Here is a 12,408-nt window from a genome sequence, read left to right as displayed (position 1 = left end):
GCCACTGTATGTTGCATATGAAAGTTGTTAAGAGAGTAAATCCTTAGAGTTCCCATTACAAGGAAAAAATATGTTTTCTTTTTCTGTTATTTTATATCTCTCTGAAATGAGAAATACTCACTAAACTTCTTGTGGGAATCATCTTATAATGTATGTAAGTGAAATCATTATGCCGTACACTTGAAACTTACAGAGTGCTCTATGTCAATAATACTGCAGTAAAACTGATAGAAAAAATATTAATAAAAGCAATTAATCTCTGATCAAAAAGCAAAAAAAGATTAATGATAATATAATACCACTACCAGGAATAATATATCCAAATAGATTCTTACCAAGCCACCACCAATGATAGCTATATTTTTTCTTTGAATATCAGAAGAATCCATCACTGCTGAAGTGTTTTTCACAGCTGTTGGAGCTCTCTTCACAGAGAAAACTGTCTCCTATACACTGACTTCCCTCGTCTTTGCCTTAAGCCCTGCACTGGTGAGCCAGCAGCAGCATTTGAATAGGGCTCTTTTTCCTTGAACTTAGAAGGTAGCATTTAACCCATTAGTTGCCGGAAGGACAATCAGCTCAACTTTAGGGGAAAGGGAATTCGTTGCAATAACCAAATTTTGAAAAATCCAGCCAAGTGAAGACTGAACACTCTCTTATGTGTAAGTCAGAATTTTTAAAGCACAAGTTTTGTGGCTATTCTTCTTCCTTTTCTATACCAAGTATTCTTAGTTTCATTTTCAACCATGACTAACCCATGCATGAAACTTCCCTGATCTGGTGTCCCAGAGCATCTTACACTTCTCTTAATAAGATGGCATGGTTTCCCAATTGTTCTGTGGATTGTTCTTGTTATTAAGCCTGGTCAGGAATTTCACCTAAACCGTCCTTATGGATTGTCTTTAACAGACTATACCAGGGAAAACATTTTTCATACTCTAAATATTCTCCTGAGCAAGATTTTGAGTTATAAAACTGACAATACTTCCTTTTTTGTATCAAATGCTAGAAACATTAGAATCTAATTTGTGTATTAATCCTAGGGGAAATGGATAATATTATGCTTTTTGTAAATTCATTCATGGCTTCATATTGTCTCTTAAATTCTTTGTCTTCTTTCGCTCCATTTTAAATGTATATTTTAAATTTCTGTGTGTATCTTTGAATTGGAGGGTTTTTTATAAAACAGAACATGACAGGTAAAATAAAGTAAGAATGTAAATGAAGATGCTTCTTCACTTCCTGGTGAGAGCAGGAAGACTTCAGACTGGTTTTCCTCTGATGAGGAACTAGAGTTCAACGTCATTCGATAGTGACCTCTTGTGGATAAATATAATCAGCATTGTTGTTAGGAATTTTTTTTTTTCAGGAACGTTTACTTATTTATTTAGAATAGTTAATGAGCTTCCCATGTGGCAGTGGTAAAGAATCCACGTGCAATGCAGGAGACATAGAAGACAGGGGTTTGATCCCTGGCTTGGGAAGATGCCCTAGAGTAGGAAATGGCAACCCACTCCAGTATTCTTGCCTGGAAAATTCCATGAACAGAGGACCCAGGCAGGATACAGTCCATGGGGTCACAAAGAGTGAGACATGACTGAGTACACACACACACACACACACACACAGAATAGCTAATACATTTACATTTTATGAAATACAAAAAGTACAAAAGGGTATACAACGAATAGTCAGTTTTCTTCTAATCTTGTCCCTTGGGCAGCTATTTCCCCCAAGATAACCAGTTTTTTAATTCCCTCTTCTTTTATGAACACCTCTCTCCTGCTTTCTCTCTCTGTCTCTCTCTCCCTCCTTCATACCTCCTTCCTTTTTTTTCATAAATAGTAGCCAATTTTATACACTTTTCCACACTCCAGGTTTTCATTTACAACATAAACTCAATAATTATTTAATGTCAGTATACAGAGAGCTGTTTCATTTGTTTTTTCATTGTGGACTATAACACCAAAAACTAAAGCACGTAAAACCCAAGTATATAGTCCAATAACTTATTGTAAAGCAAGTACTCATGTATTTACCACTCAGACTATGAAAAAAAAAAAAAATTGCCAGGGCCCCAAAAGTCTACATGTGTCCATTGCCAAAAGTCTCTTCACAGAGGTAATCGCCATTCATACAAGCAACCTTATAATCCTTTAGTTTTGGACTTCCCTGATGGTTCAGAGGTTAAGAATCCCCCCGCCATGCAGGGGACACAGGTTCAATCCCCGATTGGGGAAGATTCCACATGCCTCAGAGCAACTAAGCCCTTGTACCACAGCTACTGAATCTGCACTCTAGAGCCCGCGAGCCACAACTACTGGGGCCACACACTGCAACTGCTGAAGCCTGCATGTTCTAGAGCCTGTGCTCTGCAGCAGGAGAAGCCACCGCAATGAGAAGCCTATACACTGCAACTAGAGAGTAGCCCCTGCTCACTGCAGCTAGAGAAAAGTCCATGCACAGCAACAAAGACCCAGTGCAGCCAAAAATAAATAAATAAACTTTAGTTTTGCCTCTTTGCTTCTTTTTATTCATTTACAGTAAGCTTTACTGTAATGAATTATGCTGGGTTTTTTTCTTTGAAATTTGCTTCTTTTCTTCAGTATTTTATTAATCTGTGTTATTCCATGGTGTTCTAATTCACTTGTTTTCATTTATCCATTCTACTGCTGATGGACATTTGAGTGTTCCCAGTTTTTCAATATTGGGTGGCCAGAAAGCTTGTTAGGGCTTTTCCATAAGATGTTACAGAAAAACCTAAATGAACTTTATGGCCAACCAAATATTTTGAATAATGCTGCTATGATCAACCTTGGATATATTAGTACAATGTAGTACACATACAAATGAGCATGTATATTAGTACACTGTAGTGCACATACATATGAGTATGTATTTTACTACAACACAGTGTGCATACATGTGAGCTTGTATATTAGTACAGTGTAGTGTGAAGAAGGCTGAGCGCCAAAGAACTGATGCTTTTGAACTGTGGTGTTGGAAAAGACTCTTGAGAGTTCCTTGGACTGCAAGGAGATCCAACCAGTCCATTCTAAAGGAGATCAGTCCTGGGCGTTCATTGGAAGGACTGATGCTGAAACTGAAATGCCAGTACTTTGGCCACCTCATGCAAAGAGTTGACTCATTGGAAAAGACCCTGATGCTGGGAGGGATTGGGGGCAGGAGGAGAAGGGGATGACAGAGGATGAGATGGCTGGATGGCATCACCGACTCAATGCACATGAGTTTGAGTGAACTCTGGGAGTTGGTGATGGACAGGGAGGCCTGGCGTGCCGCGATTCATGGGGTCGCAGAGTCGGACACAACTGAGTGATAGAACTGAACTGAACTGAACTGAGTGCATGTACATACTAGCTTAGTATAGTGTAGTGCACATACATATGAGCATGTATATTAGTACAGTTTAGTGCACATACATATGAGCATGTATATTAGTACAATGAAGCACACGTACATATGAACATGTATAGGAATTATATACTGGTTATGCTTATTTTTAATTTTCTGAAACAAAGTTATGTTCCAAAGCATTTTACTTTTACTTGACACAGTGTATAGAAATTTCTCTTCTGCTACATCCTCATCAACATGTGCATTGTTGGTATACCCAGTACTTGTTGGTGGATGTGTACTCTATCCCACTATCATTTTAATTTGCATTCTTTGATTATAAATAAAGGTGGGCACCTCATTCACATTTGCTTTTCTTCCTCTGTATACTGCTCAATTTTCATTTGGGTTGTCTTTTTTTTTTTTTAACTGGCATTGGATATGAGTTTTATTATTTATATATATTGCAAATAACTTCCACTCTCTGGCTTGCCTTTTTACTTTCTTAGTGATGCCTTTTGATGAAAAGATATTCTGAATTATAGCGTATCAAATGTACCAACCTTTTCCTTTATAGGTTTGTTTTGATGGTTATTTATTTGGGTTTAGGAACTCATGTTATCTAATTTATGTATGACTATTTTAAACTGAGTGCTCAAAACTGTATTAAAAAAAAAAATCAAGACAGCAGAACAGAAGGATGTGGATCTTATCACCTCCCACAAAAGCATCAAAAATACATTTACATGTGGAACAGTTCTCACAGAACACCTACTGAATGCTGGCAGAAGAGCTCATACAACCAAAGCTACATGACAGGTTACAATGTAACCAGGTAGGATGAAAGAAAAAAGCAAAGGATTGGTTGGGGACCAGCATCCCTGAAGGGGAGCTGTGAAAGAGGAAAGTTTCCCTTACCTTAGGAACACCCTTCAGAGCCTGAGATGACAAAGATAGATTGGGAGCTTCAGAGGCTCAGAGGAGAGTGTAGCACCCAGACTGTCGCAGGCAGAAAGGAGAAAGACAAGCACAGACAGTCCTGGCTACCTTCCTGCTCTCCCCAGTCTGAGGTCCTAGTCTGCTGGTGTGCAGAAATCTGAGCTTCAGAAGAGAGACCAGGGAGAGTACTGGGGATGGCTCCATGGAAACAGCCTGAAGGGTCTGGAGCAGCAACCAAGGGTGTAGATGGGAGGGGCCCTGGTCCATCAGAGAAGCCCTATCGTTATCACAAGTATAAAAGGAAGGACATAGCCCCACCATAACAGTCTCATTTTCAGCATGCTCACTGCAGGCAAGGCTCCAGTGTGCAAGCAATGGTGGGTTGTCCACAAGCAGAGGCGGGGCTGAAATCTGAGCCTATGCCCAGGGGCTGCATAATTTAGGAAGAAGGACTGAAATCTGAGCCATGGCCCAGAAGCTGTGATCCAGATTTACACCATCAGTGGCCAATTTGTGAGCTCAGTACCTGATGAACTTCGGGGTGGGTTATTAGTGCTCCCACAGCTGGAGTGGGTCCCATGGTAGCAGCTGCAAACTTTGTGGGTGGGCACATGCAGAGGCAGGGCTGGGCCTGAAATGATTCCATAGTCCCCACAGCAGATGTAAATGTACAACTATAGCAGTCCCAATGCCTGACTACAGAGAATCTGTACTGATGAATCTGCACTGGCGACTTTGTGAGCACACTGCCTAAAAGACGCCCAGTGCAATCACCTGCATTTCCCTGATAGATATGGGTCTGAGGGCAGTGTCAACAACCAACCATGTACTTTGTGAGCCAGCACAATGGGTGACAGATGACACCACAGTGTGCACTTCATGGGCGACAGCTCCTGTGAAAGGATACCTAGTGGCTCTTCTACTGGAAGAGAAGGTCAGTTTCCCAAGGCAATAGAAATAAAACACAAAAATAAAGGAAAGTGATCAAACCAAACTTTAGAGCTTTTGCATGGCAAAGGAAACGAAGCGATATGGAATACGAGAAAGTATTTGCAAACAATGTGACCAAAAGGGCTTAATTCCCAAAACATTCAAACAGCTCATAATGGGTTGGCCAAAAAGTCAGCAAATACAAACTACTATATATAAAATAGATAAAGAGTAAGGTCCTACTGTGTAGCACAGGGAACTATCTGTAATATCCTGCTGCTGCTGCTGCTAAGTCGCTTCAGTCGTATCCGACTCCTAGCGACCCCATGGACTGCAGCCTACCAGGCCCCTCGTCCATGGGATTTTCCAGGCAAGAGTACTGGAGTGGGTTGCCATTGCCTTCTCCCTGCAATATCCTATAAAAACCAATAATGGAAAATAGTACCAAAAGTAATATACATATGTATAATTGAATCACTTTACTATACACTAGAAGGAGATGAGACCTGGGTGTTCATTGGAAGGACTGATGTTGAAGCTGAAACTCCAATACTTTGGCCACCTCATGCAAAGGGTTGACTCATTGGAAAAGACCCTAATGCTGGGAAGGAATGGGGGCAGGAGGAGAAGGGAATGACAGAGATGAGATGGCTGGATGGCATCACCGACTTGATGGACATGGGTTTGGGTAGACTCCAGGAGCTGGTGATGGATAAGGAGGCCTGGCGTGCTGCAATTCATGGGGCCGCAAAGAGTCAGACACAACTGAGTGACTGAACTGAACTGAACTGAAGAAACTAACATTACATTGTAAATGATTATACTTCAAAAAAAAAGAAATGACTTGAAAAGAAAAAAGACTGCAGTAGTCTGAAGCTTAAACTACCAGTACATTAACTTAGAGAGGATTTATTTTTGCTTCTGCCTTATGCCTATAGGTGATTTCACACTCATTCGATGTGTAGAATTAGCAAGGTCTGTCTGTTTCTGAAATGGTTGTTCCACTGGTGTCTGCATGCCCCATATGACACTAAACAAGTGATCTTCACTTTTTGTTCTTTCAGCCTAGGAAATGAATAACTTTTTTCCATAACATGTCATGTGCTTATTTTGAATGTTATTTATCTGAAAGACAAATCCTATGGAAGTACTCATTGGCAGTTTAGTCACAGATAAAATAGCCTGAAACTTACATATAATTGTCTGCTTGATAACTGCAAACTTTTTCCCTTCTACTCAAAAAGTATATCTGATAGGATATTATTACCCAAGTAACTGTCTGATTCAATTATTTTTAAAAATTTTTTAAAAATTTCAAACCTGACTCTATATATGACATTGTTGACCCACTTCACAAATGATCTAGTTAAAACAATGTGTTAATTCATTAAGATTGACTATGAGGATGCTGATAACTGTTATCTTAAGATGTTTCAGGAACATTAATGGAGTGGATCAAACTTACCAGGTCTGAGCCAAAGAAACATACATCAAGCAAGTAGATTATGTAAGAGTTAATGATGAATCATGTGGTTCTATGCAGTCTGCAACAACATGCTTGTGGACTGATAGGCAATGATCATTATCACTTTAATTACTTTACTGGCAAGACTCTGGTCTTGTCTCAGTTCACTCTCAGTAGAATAGGTAAAACTATTTTGTACTATTGCCTCCCAGGAATTTCCCCAGTCCGCATATCAGGGAGAATCAGTATTACTGCTTCTCCAATTAGGTGACAATTTTCAAGAATCATCTTGCCTTTCCTTTTTTTTTTTGACAATACAAATCTAAATGAAATTTGAATTATAAAGTAGCTACATTTTGTAAGACCTGAATAATGTGGATTTGATGTTCTTTGGGTTGGAGGAGAATGAAAGAGAAAATTAACTTTTTGTATGAGGTTAGACAGGAGAAAACAGATCTGAGTAGAATAACATAGTCAATAACTTTATAAATTGAAGGATAGCATGAGGTCCCTGGGCGTCTGTGAGAGAAAGGGCACCAAAAGTTTGTAAAAAGTTTAACTATTACAAAGCTACAATTTCAGCCATGGCTACTTGTCTTTCTAGTCTTCCTAAAAATCTAGTAGAAAGAGTTGCTTCAGAGGGGCTTCAGCAAAGTTAAAGATGACCACATACCTTTTCTCTGGAAGATTTTCTTGAGAAAAAAAGAAATTAATAATTTTTTTTTCTTCCTCCTCTGAGTCTGAAAAATGTGAGGCTGTGGGACAAGGAATTTATGGGGTAACTAATGTGTCAGGAGCAGCTGCATTTCACCCTCATTGGAATTTGATTACTTGTTAATCCTTTAATCAGGTCCTTTTCCAACTGAATGACTCCAAGAGGGGCACACTTTACAGTATGTTTACTTTACAGGAGACACTGAATATTTCCATATTTCTCTACATTTAAGTTTTAAAAAATCTGCATTATTGGGAGTAATAAAAGTTTATAAAAATTAAATTTAGTAGAGATTAATTAGTACAATATTTGCTCTGTTGTTTTCATCATTGCTAAACTGTTGAAGTTGAAAGAATATGGTCTCACTCTGTTTGATGAACTCTGCTTGCTCAATAATTGTTTATTCATTTCACCAGGCCTTTGGCACTTGCAGCTCTATGTTTTCTTCCTATCTTTGCAGGGCTGGCTCTGAGTGTTTAGGTCCGAAAAGAAAAAAGGTGTAGGGAATGAATGTGCTTAGTCACTACTGTCGTGTTGGACTCTTTTTGACCTAATGGATGGTAGCTGCCAGGCTCCTCTCTCCATGGAATTCTTTAGGCAAGATTACTAGAGTGGATAGCCACTCCAGGGGTTCTTCCTGACACAGGGATCAAACCCCTGTCTCCAGGATTGCAAGCAGATTCTTTACCACTGAGCTACTGGGGAAGCCCAAGGGATGAATAGAAATGGAAATAAATATTAAAATAAATTAAGAATGGATCTAATACTCTATAATGTGTCATAAATTTAGGTGTGTACTTAATTCAACCCTTTCTACTTGAGGTTGCTAAAAAGATTTTTTTTTAAACCAGGAGAAAAAGAAGAGATCATCTAAGACAGAGCTCTGAGGCACTTCCTCATTTTCCAGTGAAGAGCTAACAAAGAATAGTTATGAAGGAATAACTAGAGGGAGATTCAATATTGCAAGATCAGTAAAGAGATTTCCAAAGGGAAGGAGAGTCAATGGCACCACTGCTGTGGAAAATATAGGACATTGACTATCAGATTTGTGTTGCAGCAAAAAAGAAATGAAGTTTTTCCTCTCCTGAGAACAAGTACAGAGAACAGAGAACAGGAAAAATGAGCCTGAAAGAGTTGATCAATTTTAGTTTTTTAACTTACTAATCTGCAGTGTCGGTAACTAGATTTGTCCTTCACAAAGTTAACCTATTACCGCCCCCCTCCACCTCCACACTGTGTAAATTATATCCTGCACCTGGTGTTTATTCTCCCTGAACTCTCTTGCAGAGAAAAAAACAAACAAAAAAAAACAAACCAAAACCCTTATAGCTGTTTGTATTTCAGAAGGAAGGTTGCTGGTCAATAACCCAGAGACAATGAACACAGCTGACGCCAGCTGAGACTATTTTGAAATAATGCAGGAAGAAGGATGCAAGACCTTCATTCAGTTCAGTTTAGTTCAGTTCAGTCGCTCAGTCGTGTCCGACTCTTTGCGACACCATGAATCACAGCACACCAGGCCTCCCTGTCCATCACCAACTCCTGGAGTTTACTCAAACTCATGTCCGTCAAGTCGGTGTTGCCATCCAGCTATCTCATCCTCTGTTGTCCCCTTCTCCTCCTGCCCCCAATCCCTTCCAGCATCAGAGTCTTTTCCAATGAGTCAACTCTTCGCATGAGGTGGTCAAAATATTGGAGTTTAAGCTTTAGCATCAGTCCTTCCAATGAACACCCAGGACTGATCTCCTTTAGGATGGACTGGTTGGATCTCCTTGCAGTCGAAGGAACTCTCAAGAGTCTTCTCCAACACCACAGTTCAAAAGCATCAATTCTTTGGTGCTCAGCTTTCTTCACAGTCCAACTCTCACATCCATACTTGACCACTGGAAAAACCATAGCCTTGACTAGACAGACCTTTGTTGGCAAAGTTGTCTCTGCTCTTCAATATGCTATCTAGGTTGGTCATAACTTTCCTTCCAAGAAGTAAGCATCTTTTAATTTCATGGCTACAGTCACCATCTGCAGTGATTTTGGAGCCCCTAAAAATAAAGTCTGACACTGTTTCTACTGTTTCCCCATCTATTTCTCATGAAGTGATGGGACCAGATACCATGATCTTAGTTTTCTGAATGCTGAGCTTTAAGCCAACTTTTTCACTCTCCACTTTCACTTTCATCAAGAGGCTTTTGAGTTCCTCTTTACTTTCTGTCATAAGGGTGGTGTCATCTGCATATCTGAGGTTATTGATATTTCTCCAGGCAATCTTGATTCCAGCTTGTGCTTCTTCCAGCCCAGCGTTTCTCATGATGTACTCTGCATATAAGAACTTCATTAGTTTGAGCCTTATCATTTATCTACCCCAGACAATGAGTCCCAGTCTATATAACCTCTTTTAATCCCCCTAAGTGAGTAGGGCAGAGTTCATGAGCTGTTAGTCTCCTGTGTTCTCCCTCTTACCTGGCAAAAGGAATAAAGCCACACTCTCTATTTCTTTCAAACTCTGTCTGCTTATTTCTATTCAGCATCAATGGACAAGGAGTCAGGATCTTGGCAACTTTTATAACTTGTTGGTCATTGGTGAACCTAACAAGAGCAGTATCAGTGGAGTAATGAAGGTAGACTGTAGTAAACTGAAGAGAAAATGAGAGGTGAAGAATGAAGATGGCGAGCAAATATACCCTAGAAATGGAGAAGTAGTTGAAGCAGAATGCAAAGTTGAGGCAGTTTTTTCATTTTGCTTTGTTTTTAAACATGGGAGATAATACAGAAAACTTACAGTATTTGTTTACGGCAATGGTTCAAGAAAGAGAAATAAACTGTTACTAAATCCCAGTCCCCTCTGAGCTACACTACAGGCCAATAAATCTGAGAGACCAGGTGTTGAGGCAAGAAATAGGACTTTATTCAGAAAGCCAGCTGACCAAGAAGACTGCAGACTAATGTCTCAAAATAACCATCTTATTGGGGTATGGATGCCAGGTTCTTTTATAGAACAGAAATGGGGGTGAGGAGAGAGGTGAGGTGAGGAGGTAAAGTATAAAAGGCCATTAATCCTACAAATATCTCCTGGAATGGCAAGCCTCAGGGAGGAGATGAGTTAATTTCTCCCTTCCTGTAGACAGCAATAAGTGGACAGGATCCTGAACAAAGGCCTTTTGGTTAAACATTCAGGCAGAGGAGCAGGGTTCCCCAAGGCCAGACATTAGGTATGAACAGTGTCTTTTTAGAGATCAAAAGCAATGGAAAGCAAGGTTAAAGTAAAAGAAACAGATCCAACATGAAGTCAGTTCTTCCCTGTAACAAAACTGATAATGTAGGAAGAGGAGTGTCAGTAGGTTGGCTTTACTGTGCACAGGCAAGCAGACCCAAGTTTGCTTTGTAAAAGTTTTACAGTTATGTGAGTTCATCTAGGGTGGATATCCAAGACTGTTCACTCACATGGCTGATAATTGATGGTAAGTGTCAGCTGGGAGCTCTGCTAAGCTGTTGACTAGAATGCCTGCTTGTATAGCACAACTGTTTCAGGGCAGTCACACTTTTTACTGGTGAATGACTTAGCACAGAGTAGTTGTCTCAAGAGAATCACAGGGAAGTAGCACAGCCTTTTCTGACCTAATTTCACTTTTCTCAGATTCTATTGGCTATCAGTGAGTCATAAGACCTGACTATTAAAGGAGAAGATACCATTTAGACTCACATGTGAAAAAGTCACACTGAGAAAAGCAAATGGGATGGCAGATATTGTTGTTGGAAAATAAATTTTGTCATATACATTTTAAAAATTATTTTTAATCATTCTTCAGTGCCGTGTTCCATTTCCTGAGAAATACTAATAATGATACAAAAAACAAACCCCACAATGTGTCTGCAAAATAATAAAGATTGTGGGCTAGTTGGATGATCTTGGGCAACAATTTTCTTTTCTATAAGTATGAATAATAATAGGCCCTACATCATAAGGTTGCTCTGAGTGTTAAAAGAATTTATAACTTATAACATCTAGAAAATTTTCTAAATCATAAATGTATCAGTAGGTGATTGCTAAAAGGGATTAAAACAGCCCATTTATAAAACATCTGTCAGTTAACCTTAAGTCAAACTGTATCATGGAAACAGAAGATATCCTCAAAATAAAAAAGAATTATCTAAAATAAAATGAGAAACATACATCAGGCAAATAATAACTAATATAAAACTGGCACAGAAATCAATATTTAAAAAAAATTTTAAATAACAAGTAACAGAAATAGTGATGTTACCCAATGAAGACAGACAACCTATAAAGAAATCATTAAAGCATTGTATATAATAGCAAAAAATTACTGTTCATTAAGAAACTGCATAAAAAGCTTTATATTCATTCAATGAAATACTGTTAAAAAGATTATTAAGAAAATGTGATAATATGTGCTAAATACAAGCCATGCAATAGTGTTAAGTAAAAAGATATTTAACTTGTATGCAGAGTACATCATGAGAAACGCTGGGCTGGAAGAAGCACAAGCTGGAATCAAGACTGCCGGGAGAAATATCAATAACCTCAGATATGCAGATGACACCACCCTTATGACAGAAAGTGAAGAGGAACTAAAAAGCCTCTTGATGAAAGTGAAAGTGGAGAGTGGAAAAAGCTGGCTTAAAGTTCAATATTCAGAAAACGAAGATCATGGCTTCTGGTCCCATCACTTCATGGGAAATAGATGGGGAAACAGTGGAAACAGTGTCAGACTTTTTTTGGGGGGCTCCAAAATCACTGCAGATGGTGACTGCATCCATGAAATTAAAAGACGCTTACTCCTTGGAAGGAAAGTTATGACCAACCTAGATAGCATATTGAAAAGCAGAGACATTACTTTGCCAAAAAAGGTCTGTCTAGTCAAGGCTATGGTTTTTCCAGTGGTCATGTATGGATGTGAGAGTTGGACTGTGAAGAAAGCTGAGCGCCGAAGAATTGATGCTTTTGAGCTGTGGTGTTGGAGAATACTCTTGAGAGTCCCTTGGACTG

General features: G+C 39.2%; 1 protein-coding gene across 1 annotated transcript in view; it reads right to left on the bottom strand.

The window, feature by feature from the left end:
• The window catches only part of KMO (kynurenine 3-monooxygenase), a 67,311-nt gene extending 66,683 nt beyond the window's left edge, over positions 1–628 (bottom strand). Inside the window, exon 1 of the mRNA XM_025285999.3 lies at positions 336–628. Coding sequence (XP_025141784.2) covers positions 336–389 — 54 coding nt within the window. The 5' untranslated portion in view covers positions 390–628. The remainder of the gene's footprint in view (positions 1–335) is intronic.
• Between the last annotated feature and the right edge of the window lie 11,780 nt (positions 629–12,408).

This window comes from Bubalus bubalis, chromosome 5, assembly GCF_019923935.1.
Source record: "Bubalus bubalis isolate 160015118507 breed Murrah chromosome 5, NDDB_SH_1, whole genome shotgun sequence".
Taxonomy (NCBI): domain Eukaryota; kingdom Metazoa; phylum Chordata; class Mammalia; order Artiodactyla; family Bovidae; genus Bubalus; species Bubalus bubalis.
This window is presented reverse-complemented; position numbering and strand designations above follow the sequence as displayed.